Below are 13,374 nucleotides of genomic sequence, written 5' to 3'. Positions count from 1 at the left end.
GGTGGATTTTCTCGGCTGAAAGTGAGACTGCTGGAGTGGTAATCTATAGTTACTTGATTTTACAGAACGCCGACGAGGTTAACTGAGAGATTAGGTCGTCCACAGCGGTTAAACTGGGTCTTGCGTAAAAAGCTTGCCAACAGGCGGATCGTTTACAACCACGACCAGGGTGTCGATTTCCCTCGACCAAAATACCAACCATTGTGCGTTTCAACATTGTCGCAGAGGCTTAAAGCTTACCTTTACATCGTCTGTGGCGGCGTTCGCTATGCATTTGTCTATGTCGGATTGGAAGGCTGCCACCTGGAGAAATTTTGGGTAAAGAATCATGTACAAAGCTTTCTACAATTTCTGTCCTGGTAGATTTGACTTTCTACTAAAACTCAGAGTAGGAAAAACATAAGTACAACCATATTAGTAAGACTTGCAACACACCATCTTAAGGTTTTCGATGTCACACAATGCGCGCGCTGCAGTGGCCAGAACTACCCCACCGACGGTCCGTTCAAGTTAGGTGGGTAAATAAACACGTTACTTGTAAAAGACAGCTAGCATATGCCGTTTCTTCCTGTAGGCATTGACGACTTCCGAAGTGAAAAAAAATTAGGGCACAATACAAAAATAATGTTTCTAAATACAAACACTCGAAAGAGATTTCTACCCACTATTAACCCTTTGAAGGTTTTTGCCGTATATGTACGGCGGCGGTTTTCTGTCCCGCAAGGTCTTTGCCGTACAGGTACGGTTTCGATCGTCCGTTTGAAATTTTGCGCCAAAAGAACAATGCGTGCTCACTGGGGGGTGCTGCCACCTCTTAGGACTTACAAGAAGTGTTTGAATTTTGTGCTGCCTTCTTACGGAGATAAGCAGAACTTATGAGCTTTAGCGCGGCGGCACAGACTGCGGCAACACCCCTTTTGTAGGTTTGGTTTCGCCGCGTGATCACAACGGTGTCGCGCGAAATTTGAGTTTTCTTTTTGTCAGCACTATCTTGCAGGGGCTGCCGAAGTTGATTTCTATCTTTATTGGCGCTGCTCTTAGCTTGCTTATCACCGTTGCTCGCGAGGTATTCTCGCCCTCTGTGGCAACGCGCCTACGTGGTTTCGATTCCGCCGCGGGATCGCAACGGAGTCGCGCGAAACGTGTTTTCTCTTTGTGCGCACTGTTTTGCAGAGGCGGCGAAAGTTGATTTCTATCTTTATTGGTGCTGCTCTTAGCTTGCTTATCACCGTTGCTATTCTATTCTATTGAACATTTTCCAGTTGTGAGTGATGCTGTCACCAAAGTACTGTTCCTAATTTTTTTTTAGTATTTATTCTCGATTATATACATTTTGTAGATTCAAGATCCGCAATAAAGTAATTTGACCACCTGGGAAAGTTTTCTTCAAAATAATTCGACCCTCAAAGGGTTAAGGTGACACGAAATTCCTATCCGCTTATCTGGGGCGCCAGCTTGCCAGCGCGCATTGTTAGCCTTCACGATTATGCATTTCTGTCAATCTCTATCAAAAATAGAAATATACTGTGACATCCAGACTTACTTTTTCAGTATAAGGGATCATAATTTTACTTGTGCAGTTAACCCTTCCCTCCTTGGTGGAGTTAGTTGACACCACAAAAAAATTCGCGCTGTTACTTTGGCAACAATTTTTGTTTACCAAGACAGTGCTTCCAGGATCACTATGGCTAGTAGCATCAGTATTAGCGCATTTCTACTCAGTTGCGGGGTCTCCGAAAAAAAATTCAGCATAAAATGCATGGCTAAAGACGAAGATTTATAGCAAACTATTTATATGTCTTATATGTCAACAGCCATTCCTTCTTATTTGCTGAGATGATTAAAAAATTTGCGAAATACCTTGCTAAGCTCACAACAGCTTATATATGGTGTAATGGTACAGGCTCAGCTCGGCCAAGTTTTTAAAATGGATGATTTTGGCTCTAGCAGGGCCGACTGTTGTCAGGAGAACTCACTGAGTTATTAAAGGTTTTATCAGAGCAGGCAACAATATTGACACCGTCTATTCGTCGTCATCATTCTCGTGGAAACACGACAGCGCAGAATGCGCGCGAGCTCGTCTTGAGAAAAGAAAGAAGCCGAAGTGTGGGGGCAAGTGAATGCTCCGCTTTTGGACTGGTACCGACGTCCGCTGCAGTCGCCTACGTTGACGTACCTAACCGTGCCAACCGTACTGAACCACGCGTGGCATCTGGTGGAGGTGCTGGGTAACGCATTCCATGCCTCGGACTCCCCGAGCAAGCAGGGATTCGAGTCCTCGAGGGTCATCTGCCATCGAGGTGACGCCTGTACACCACGGCAGCCGCCGGTTCCAAGGCCTTCAACCCGAGTTTGGGCTCCTGGAGTCTCGTTCGACCCAATCGGTTCGTCCAGCGCCATCGTCGACGACCGTCCAGCCCGAAATAGGCATGCAGACGACGATTAGTGCACCTTCCGTTGTGCTGCAGCAGCCTCGGGAGCCACTGATCTTCCAAGGTTCTCGAGGCGAAGACCCGGAAGACTGGCTGGAGAAATTTGAACGTGTGGCCCGATACAACACCTGGGCAGATGACTCCATGCTTCAACACGTATTCTTTTCGCTGGAGGGTGCAGCTCGTACGGGGTTTGAGAACCGGGAGTCGTCCAGAACAACGTGGAATGTATTTAAAGAGCAGTTCCTGAAGTATTTCACCACGGTGCTTCGAAGAGAACTGATCCTTCAGTCTCGAATTCAGCTCCCAAATGAAGGTGTGCTTGTGTACTTCGAAGAGATGGCGAAGTTATTTCGTCGATCTGACCCGGATATGACCGAGCAGAAGAAACTTCGGTACCTTATGCGAGGTGTAAAAGAGCAAATCTTTGCCGGTCTGGTTCGCAATCCACCGAGCACGGTAGCAGAATTTCTGTCGGAGGCCACCACCATAGAAAAGACACTCGATATGCGGTTGCGGCAATACGAGCGTCAGCCTTTCGCCATGACTGCGGCAGCCACTGAAATCAATACTACTGACGTGCTCCGCGAAATCGTACGCGCTGTCGTTCGCGAGGAGCTCCAGAAGCTGTCCCCGGCTACGCCGCCTGCGCCAACGCCTTCTACCCTCTCCGAGGTTATTCGGGAAGAGGTGCAACAGGCGCTTATAATCCCAGCTCCCTTTCAGCCGTCTACAGCCCCACCGCTAATCACATACGCCGCTGTTGCTCGTCGCGCACCACCGCCGTCGCCTTCAGGAAACTCCGGTCCCTTTTCGGCCGCCAGCACCTGCTCGTCCTGCTCCAGCGTATTCCGCCCGTAAAAGTGACATCTGGCGCACTCCCAACTACCGTCCACTCTGCTATCACTGCGGTGAGCCTGGACACCTTTACCGCAATTGCAGGTATCGTCAGATGGGCCTGCAAGGGTTCCCTGCCGATGCACCCCGTCCGCAGCCTGGGCCGCGACGCAGGGCTATCAACGACTATCTGGCCGATTCTGCCAGCGGGACACGCAGATCGCCATCCGCACGTCGTTTCTCTTCTCCTCCTCGGTCTTACGTTGACTTTCCGCGGGGAAGGTCGCCAAGCCCCCGCCAGGAAAACTAAAAGCAGCAATGCTTGAGGGGGAGGTTGCTCATTGACGCAGTATACAAGACCCGGCTACGCCGCAACTAGGTAGCCACCTGATGCCACGACCGACTGCCGTCCAACACCGTGATACGCCGACTCGACGTGAATGCCACCTGACGAATCGAAGCCAACCCGCGCCGCACCGCAGCCGTGACCGAAAACCGCGCCGTACCTCTCACACGACGTCTACGACAGCAAACCTCAGCATTTCTCTTGACGGAACAGACGTCACTGCGCTCGTCGACACAGGGGCAGATTACTCTATCCTCAGTGGAAATTTCGCCGCAACTCTGAAAAAGGTCACCACTCCGTGGATGGGCCCTCATATTCGTACAGCCGGGGGTCACTTAGTTACACCGACCCGGACTTGCACATCAAGAGTACGAGTTCCAGGCGCAACCTACCTGGCAACGTTCGTTATACTCGAAGATTGTTCACGTGAAGTCATTCTCAGGATGGATTTCTTGACCGAGAATGGTGCGGTCATCGACCTCCAGCCAAAGGCCGTGTGTTTCTCCACAGAGAACGCAATACACAGAGATTCAGACCATCCGACCGCACTTTGCACCCTGGATGACCACGTCACCATTCCACCACGTTAAGTCTCATGGTTTCTGTCGGCGCCAAGACTGTGCGGAATTTCGAAGGCGTCGCGGAAGGCAACCATATCTTGCTTTTTGCCAGGAGCCTTGCTGTCGCCAGAGGAGTCGTTAATCTCGTCAACGGAACAACAGACGTGCTGATAACTCGGTGGTGCACACAAACATCTGAAGATGGGAACCGTTGTGGCTCACGTTCATGCCATCGCCCATGTCAGCAGCACATCCAGTATTTCCACAATATCGTTGTTGGAACAGCAGATCCCAGTCACTGGTTTCACGTTCGATGTCAATCCAGCACTCTCCCCGACGCAGCAGGAACAAGTTAAAGATCTTCTGCGCTACGTCGACACCTTCTCGGTATCATCGCGTGTTGGACGAGCTCACCTAGCGAAGCATCGCATTATTATGGACGATAACGTGCACCCTCTCCGACAGTCCCCCTTCCGAGTGTCTCCCGCTGAACACGACGCTATTGGCCGCCAAGTCAAGGAAATGCTCGGCGACGACGTAATTCGTCCTTCCCGGAGTCCCTGGGCAGCGCCAGTAGCCCTTGTGAACAAGAAAGACGGAACATTGCGGTTCTGTGTAGACTACCGTCGCTGTAACAAAATCACCAAAAAGGATGTCTATCCTCTCCCCCGGATTGACGACGCTCTGGATGGCCTCTGTAGCGCGAAATGCTTTTCATGGATGGACCTGAAGTCAGGTTACTGGCAAATTGAGGTCGATGAGCGGGACCGTGAAAAAACAGCTTTTATTACTCCAGATGGCATGTATGAATTTACGGCCATGCCCTTTGGACTGTGCTCCGCACCGGCAACCTTCCAACGCCTCATGGGTACCGTCCTTGCCGATTTAAAATGGCAGACATGTCTCGTCTATCTTGACGATGTTGTCGTCTTCGCCCCGACTTTCCAGGAGCATCTTCACCGCCTCGAATTGGTTCTACAAGCAATAAGAACTTCAGCTCTGTATATGCAAAGTGGCATTTCTCATTTCTCAATTTTCAAAATGAGAAATGCCACTTTGAGTATACAGAGCTGAAGTTCTTAGGGCACGTTGTGAATCTAGCCGCTGTTAAGCCTGGTCCTGAAAAAACAACAGCTATTGCCCATTTTCCGCCGCCGCAAGACCTTAAAGCTGTCCGCCGTTTTCTTGGATTGTGCGCGTATTACCGTCGCTTCGTGAAAGCTTTTGCTCGCATTGCCGAGCAGCTGACGCGCCTAACAAGGACGGACACCGCTTTCAGATGGGAAGCCGCGCAAAAAAATGCATTCCGCAGCCTTCAAAGCCTCCTGCAGGCGCCTCCCGTTCTGGCTCACTTTCAAATTGAAATTAAAATTTTTTTATGCATCAACAATGATGTTACAAAACTCGTGATGCTACGGGGTGCTAGCAAAAAGCCTGTAACGGCTTGACAAAGGCCAGCACTCCGTTCACAGATCAATACAGCAGTGGACAAAAAGAGATAGCGATATAAAGAAAAGCAATATATATATGGCGACGGCTTTACATAATCATAAAAACATGTTAAGTGATCAGGCTAACATTGCGGGTTAAGAATTGCGAGTGTTAATGTCTTGAGTAATTACACATACACTGATTGATATGTCACTTGGACGTGTTATCAGAAGAGTTAAGAGCGTGTGGTAGTGTGTACATCAGCATTTGGCGGCCATAGTTAGTACGGGTGTGAGGAATCTTCCATGTCTGACGGCTTCGTGTGCTATATGCTTTCGCCAATGGAGACAGGGTCGCAAGGTTTTCAAGGAAAGGGTCATTATTTAGATGAAAGGCATGATGACGTTTTAACAGAAGTGCATTGAACAAGTTCGGTAATGGTTGTAATTTAAGCTCATCAAAAAGAGGTTTTGTGTGTGCGTCATTGAGTTCATTTGAAATAATTCTTACACCTTTTTTCTGGAGTCGATAGATTTTGGACAAGTTTGTGTACGTTGTGCCCCATATCATATCAAGTAGCAATACGATAATGTGGATGCGAAAAGGGAGTTATACAAAAGTAATTTAACCCTTTCGGCCCTGGCGGTGTCAATTGACACCACAACACAAATATTACGCTCACGTCTCAGTAACAGAACAAAATACTATTAATTTTTAATACAATAGTTCCTTAGGGATCGCTGCTGCTATCGACATTGCTGTTCACAGACTTCCATTGAGCTGTGCGGTCTAAGGAAGAAGTAGCAGTGTGGGAGGCATGGAGTGAAGAAGTCGAGGTGTAGCAAATTTGTTCATTTTATCTCACTAACGATTCTTTCTTCTGCGCTCAGATTTTTATATGTTGTGTGAAACGCCTATCCAAGCTCACATCCCCTTCGGAAATATTACTGAATGCGTAGACGCTGCGTTTGAACACATTTTTGACATGTGCGATTTTGACACCATCAGGGCTCAACGGTTGCCAACGGTGGCCATTGAGTTATGATAGGTCATCTTTGTAGAATAGAATCCGCTAGTATTTTAGCAGATGCACCTATACTAACGGCCTTTTTGGACTGCTGACATGAATGTTCATTGCAGAAAATGGACAAAATCTTAAAATTTGCTTTTGATGAATTGGAAAATGGAAATTTTTCGCTATTATACATGGTGAATATTCGGATTGAGCCTGGGCGTATGTCGTGGGATTGAGCAATGCGTATGTCGGCGAACAGCAACCGGACCAAAGGAATAGCGAGAACAAATGCACGCCTGACCTTGCGCTTTTATTCCTTTTTTTTACCTCTCTCCTGTTCCCGTGAGCTGTGAGCCTCGACACTGACCTGCAAGAAGCGACCGGGGTATTTACACTGAAACTCGCGCTCCGCCGCTCGTGCAGCACGTGTGGCGCGCCCTCGACGCTCGGATCAATGCAGCGTGTTTGGCTGTGTTTTCTTGAGAAAGGGTATTTGGTGTGCTGATAATCAGCTTCTGCTTTCTCCCCGGCCGAGAGATATCCCGTACTCATAAGCCTATGGATGAGAGGGAATTTCCTGTCACCTGTAGGGAACATTATTCGGTCAAGACACAGACACGACGAGATTATGTTCCACTTTATGAATTCTTCTATAGCAAACAGCTGATTTGAAAACAAGCGCAAGCGAGATGGAGTGTGCCGCGCGCAAGCTTAGAACTTAGATTTGCGGACCTTCGCGCTGGGCGCTACGGAAGTGCTTCGTGAAGCTCGACAGAGGAGGTCGTTACAGATTCGAGGAAAGCCTTTATCTTGACCACAGTCGCCTTCCAGGAAGGCTACGCAAGTTTTGAACATGTGAGCTGTTGACGTGACGTACACAATCTGGAACACAAACCTGGCAGGAACAACAACGCGGAGGTATGATACAAAACGCAAGGTAAACAGGAGCGAGCGAAGTCTTTTTGTGGAAACTGCGAGATTATCTATCCCTTACAAAGTAAAAAAAGCTTCTGTATAGGTCTCCACACTGCAAAATAAGAAATTTTTTCGCTAATTTCTTTCTTGTCGGTTGCGGTTACCGAAGCGGTCCCACTAGCATTTTGCACCCATTAAGCCCCGATGTCCGATTTTGACACCATACCAGTAAATCAATTAATACTCGCACCACAAGCTTTAAATTTTTACTGCGTGGTTATGGGGCCTTAGGCATTGTAAAAACGCGGCGCAAAAAAATTACGGCCGAAATAAAAAATCCAGGACCGAAAGAGTTAATGTGCTTAGGCGGAAAGTAACGAAAACGTGCAAGAATACCAACTATTCGGGATAGTTTGGAGTGAACGAGGTCAGTGTGTGCGTTCCACTGCATATTCTCATGAAAAAGAACAGCTAAGGTCTTTATTACTGTTACCACCTCTATGACTGAAAGACCATGTTGCAGGACAATATTTAAATAAGCTTCTGTCATCAGCATAAATAATAAATGATGTATTTAAATCTATTTTAACAAGGTCATTATTATATAGGTTGAAAAGTAGTGTCCCGAGAATACTTCCCTGCGGAACGCCATGTAGCAATGGTTTGAAGCTGGAGCAAGAGTTATTTATGTGCACCCTTTGTTGACGGTATTGTAGGTAGGATTTAATAAGAGAAAGGAAGCAGCCTCTGAAGCCATAATATTCCAATTTTGTTAATAGTGTAACGTGATTTATTTTGTCAAATGCCTTTGAATAGTCTATGAAAATTCCAAGTGACTACAATTGGTGTTCGAAGGCGTTAAGAATGATTTCTTTTTGCACTAGCAAGCCGCTTTCTGTAGAGCGTTTTTTGGTGAACACAAACTGATACGGTGTCATAATCTGATGCTTGGTTAAGAATGAGTTCATTCGTACGTGTATTAGCTTCTCAACGACCTTGGAGAATACAGGGAGTATTGTAATTGGCCTGTAGTTAGACATGTTACATTTCTCACCACCTTTAAAAATGTCAGTAACTTTGGCCACTTGGAGCCGGCGAGGAAATTGGCCTTATGAAAATATTTGCTTAATGATGTACTCTAAAACAGGGGCTATAATAGTAGCAACATGTTGAAGTGGCCGAATCTCCAAACCATCTACATCAGTACTGGTAGCATTGTTTAGAGATAAGATTGTAGACACAACCTCATCTGCAGTTACTGGGAATAATAATGCAGTCTCTTCTGTTGGTTGGTGCATAATGTTCATGCAGCTTGGGTCATGATGGCTATTTCCCACAGATGTGAAGAAATCAATAAAAGCTTTAGCTAATTCTTCTCCTGCAAGAGTTGTGCCATTCATACTTATCTCCATCGGGCTATAAATTGCACCAGTGTGCCGATTTAGGAGTGTATTTAATCCTTTCCAAATGATTTCCGGGGTTTGCTTCCTGTCCTGCATGAAAAGGTTTTCAAAGTACTCTTTTTTAATTCTCCGTAATAGGCTGTTCGTCCTGTTTCTGTGTTTTTTGAAGTCATCTAAATCGTTTTCGTTTCTGGATTTCGCAAACTTTTGATAAAGAACATTTCTCAGCTTTATGGCTTTGACACATTCAGGTGTAATCCAAGGTTTGCGTGCCTTGGGTGGCCGCTTGCGAGCTTTGAAGGGAAGCAATCATTATACACCTTTATAAATTTGTCTATGAAGATGTTATAAGGCTCCCCGCATCAGCGCTTGAAAGAACACTCTCCCATGATATCTCTAAAACTAAATTATGAAAAGACCCCAGGGTATCTTCATTTATCGCCCCGAATGTACCTACAGTCGGTCTCGCGTCTCTTAATTGGAACTTTTTATGACTAAGCACTGAATATATAGGTAAATGGTCACTAATGTGTGTTTGAAGAACACCTGAACTGATGGGCAAATTTGTAGCATTGGTGATAAAAATCTCAATGAGTGTAGATGTATCCCGCTCTGTGCGAGTTGGTTGTTCTATGGGATTAATAAAAGCATTAGTTACTAAAGTGCAGCACAATTCTTCACTTTGTGGGGAAGTCGACGTAAACGCCGACACGGAGCTCCATACTGATGCCAGCAACATCGGCTTAGGTGCTGTCCTGGTCCAGATCCAAGCAGGTTAAGAACGAGTAATCGCTTACGCAAGTCGGTGTTTGTCACCAGCCGAATCAAACTATTCTGCTAACAAGAAAGAATGCCTTGCCATTGAATGGGCCGCTCCGAAATTCCGACCGTACTTTTACGGCAAATATTTTAAGGTGGCGACCGATCATCATGCCTTATGCTGGCTCGCAAGCCTCAAAGACCCGTCCGCTCGCCTCGTCCAATGGAGTCTGCGACTCCAGGAATACGACACCATTCTCGTGTACAAATCCGGCCGCAAGCACTCTGACGCCGATTGTCTGTCCCGTGCCCCAGTAGATCCTTCTACCGACGCCTGTAATGATGACGACATCTTACTGAGTGCTCTCAGCGCCTCCTGCCTCGCTGACCAACAATGCGCCGACCTCGAACTTCGAAATGTAATGGAATTTCTCAACGGCAGCAACACGACCGCCCCGCGCGCTTTCAGGCGCGTGTTACCATCTTTATGCATCCGCAATGGTCTTCTGGTCAAGAAAATTTCGCTCCAAACAATACGCAATACCAAATCGTCGTACCGGCTAGCCTCGCAATGAAATCCTCCAAGCCTCTCATGACGAACCCATTTCTGGACATTTGGCGTAGCCCGTACGCTAGCCAGAATTCAAGAGAATTACTACTGGCCTCGTCTCCGTGCTGATGTCGCTCACTATGTCAGAACGTGCCGAGCCTGTCAGCGTCGCAAGGTGCCGTCAACCAAAGAAGCTAGGTTCTTGATGCCCATTAGACCACCCACAAGGCCCTTCCAACAAATAGGAATGGACATGCTGGCAACAAATGGATCACGTGGGACATCCGTTCCCACGTTCGAACTCTGGCAACAAATGGATAATTGTCGCGACAGACTATCTTACCCGCTATGCAGAAACGGTTGGTTGGTTGGTTTATGGGGTTTATCGTCCCAAAGCGACTAAGGCTATGAGAGACGCCGTAGTGGAGGGCTCCGGAGAAACGTCAGCTCTACCCAGCGGCACCGCTTTAGGAGTCGCCAAGTTCTTCGTGCATGAGATCGCAGTCCGCCATGGGGCACCTGAACTGCTGATAACTGAGAGAGGCCCTGCGTTCATGGCTGAGCTGCTGCAGGAGATCTTGGTTTACAGTCATACCGACCACCGCCGAACAACGTCGTACCACCAACAGGGGATCGGGTTGACTGAAAGACTGAACCGAACCCTTTCTGACATGATTTCCATGCACGTCGATATTGAACACAAAACCTGGGACGAAGTGCTCCCTTATGTCAGCTTCGCCTACAATACGGCCATGCAAGAAACAACGCAGATGTCCCCATTCCACCTCGTTTGCGGCCGTGCAGTGACGACGATGCTCGACGCAATGTTACCAAATTTTGACGACTCTAGCCTTCGCACTAATACCTCACGTTCCTGGAACGCGCCGAAGCGGCTCACCAATTGGCCAAAGTTTGAATTCAGGACCAACAACTTCGAGATGTAGATCGCTACAATCGGCGCCGTCATGACGTCCATTATACGCCTGGCGACCGTGTGTGGGTGTGGTTCCCCATTCGGCGATGAGGACTGAGCGAAAAACTCCTCCATCGCTACTTCGGACCATACCGCATGGTCAGGTCATTGGGCGACCTCAACTACGAGGTCATTCCCGATGGATTTCAGAAGTCCCGACGGTCTCCGTGCCCTGAAGTGGTTCACATGGTCCGCCTGAAGCCTTATCACGAGTGGTAGCCTCGCCCACTAATCCCGTTCAGTCCTTCCGACCACTGCACTCACTCCCAGCATCGGGACGATGTTTATTTTTGCCGGGGAGTAATGGCACCGTCTATTCGTCGTCATCGTTCTCGTGGAAACACGACAGCGCGGAATGTGCGCGAGCTCGCCTTGAGAAAAGAAAGAAGCCGAAGTGTGGGGGCAAGCGAATGCTCCGCTTTGGGCTGGTACCGACATCCGCTGCAGTCGCCTACTTTGACGTACCCAACCGTGCCAAACGTACTGAACCACGCGTGAGAATATAGAGCAGCACAGAGAACAGAGAACAGTACAGAGCAGCAGTAATGTATACTTATGTTTGTTCGACTCCCTACAGTGATATTACCATCGTGAATTTCCACATTGAGGCCTAGGTTTAAAGCTTACGTCGATGTCGTTTGTGGCGGAATCAAGCCATTCAGCCACAAAAAGGATGTTGCACAAACAAAACAGTAACTAATAAATTGAGCATTAATGGAGCAGTCTCCTTGCACTTTTATTTTTTACCCCTCTCTTTCTCTCTCCCTGTCTCTTTCTGTCACATGAGGATTGCTAGAAAGCTGCCGGAAGCGACTTGGGCATTCACAGTGCAAGGAGTACGCCTTGTTGGCGGACGCCGCGTGCTCGTGCGAGGAAGAGGCGGAGGCCGTGGTGGGCCAAACCCTTCAATCCCTTGTCACTTTCCCTCTGGCCTCGATTTCCTCCTCAGAACTAGCTGAGAAGGCAGCGATCGCCCTTGCGATTGCCAACCCGCAAGCCCGTTATATTCTCACACATCATAAAACTGCAATGCTAAATTGCGCGCTGGGGTGACCTCATGTCCCTACTATTTGCATACTGATCTCGCCCGGTGCAAACCCGCCCAGCCACGTGGAGCTACTCTGGGTGCCTGAGCACTCGGGAAACACCGGCAGCAAGGCCGCCGATAGCTCAGCTCGAAGCCTGATACTACGGTCACAGGAGGCCCCCGCGTCGGATTTGTCCAGGCAGTGCATGCACACATTAAGTGAGCCGACTCAGGCTTATGGGACTTAACGTCCCAAATCCACACAGGATATGAGAGACGCCGTAGTCTGCAGAAATTTCGACCACCTGGGGTTCTTTAACGTGCGCTGACATCGCGCAGTACACAGGCCTCTAAAATTTTGCCTCGAGAGAGCCAGCTGTATCAACCACATCACTCATTCGATAATTACCAGGAAACCACAAAACCAAACGCTCACCAGCCCCTCTTCCACCCTCTGCAACTACCCCACCGCCACAGTTCCCCGGCAGATCCTCTTCCGCGGAGCTTGGAGCGCCTCACCAGCTGGAAGGACTGGGAGAGCCTGCTGCGCTCTGAGGACCCGGTCCGGCAGAAGACCGCCACGGACCGGGCTGCGGACGCCATTAACCCTACGAACATGAACATCTGAATGTAGCTGGAACGTGCAAGCGCCCAAGCACCTGTTTGTTCCCAACCCCTCTGTTAAAATAAAAGTATTTATCACCACACCGATCGCAGAAATGGCAAAAAGACAGTTGGTTTTTGAGGAAAAGGAATGGCGTAGTAACTGTCCCACTTATCTCGGTGGACACCCGAACCGCGCCGCAAGGATAAGGAAAAAGGTGAGAACGAAAGACGAAAAGAGCAAGAGCTGCTGTAGTGGAGACCTCGAGAATATTTCAGGCCATCTGGGGATCCTAATCTGCACTGACATCGCAAAGCACATGGGTGCCTTTTGCGTTTTGCCTGAATCGAAACGTGGCCGACGAGGCCGGGCTCGAACCTGGGTACTCCGGCTCAGTAGACAAGCTCTTTAAGGACTCAGCCACGGCGTCGGGTCAAACTCAAAACCCTGCTTGTGGATCAACTGCGGCGCGGACTTGAGACTGGAAACACTGCTGCTTGTTTGGTGGCGTTTCCATGGAAC

General features: G+C 48.4%; 1 protein-coding gene across 1 annotated transcript in view; it reads right to left on the bottom strand.

Annotated features, from left to right (window-relative positions):
* The window catches only part of LOC149338183 (uncharacterized), a 157,330-nt gene that overhangs the window by 128,318 nt on the left and 15,638 nt on the right, over window positions 1-13,374 (bottom strand). Inside the window, exon 3 of the mRNA XM_089550282.1 lies at window positions 241-303. Within this exon, the coding sequence (XP_089406408.1) occupies window positions 241-303 (63 nt within the window). The remainder of the gene's footprint in view (window positions 1-240; window positions 304-13,374) is intronic.

The sequence above is a fragment of the Amblyomma mixtum genome, chromosome 6 (assembly GCF_055824585.1).
Source record: "Amblyomma mixtum isolate Tamu chromosome 6, ASM5582458v1, whole genome shotgun sequence".
Taxonomy (NCBI): domain Eukaryota; kingdom Metazoa; phylum Arthropoda; class Arachnida; order Ixodida; family Ixodidae; genus Amblyomma; species Amblyomma mixtum.
This window is presented reverse-complemented; position numbering and strand designations above follow the sequence as displayed.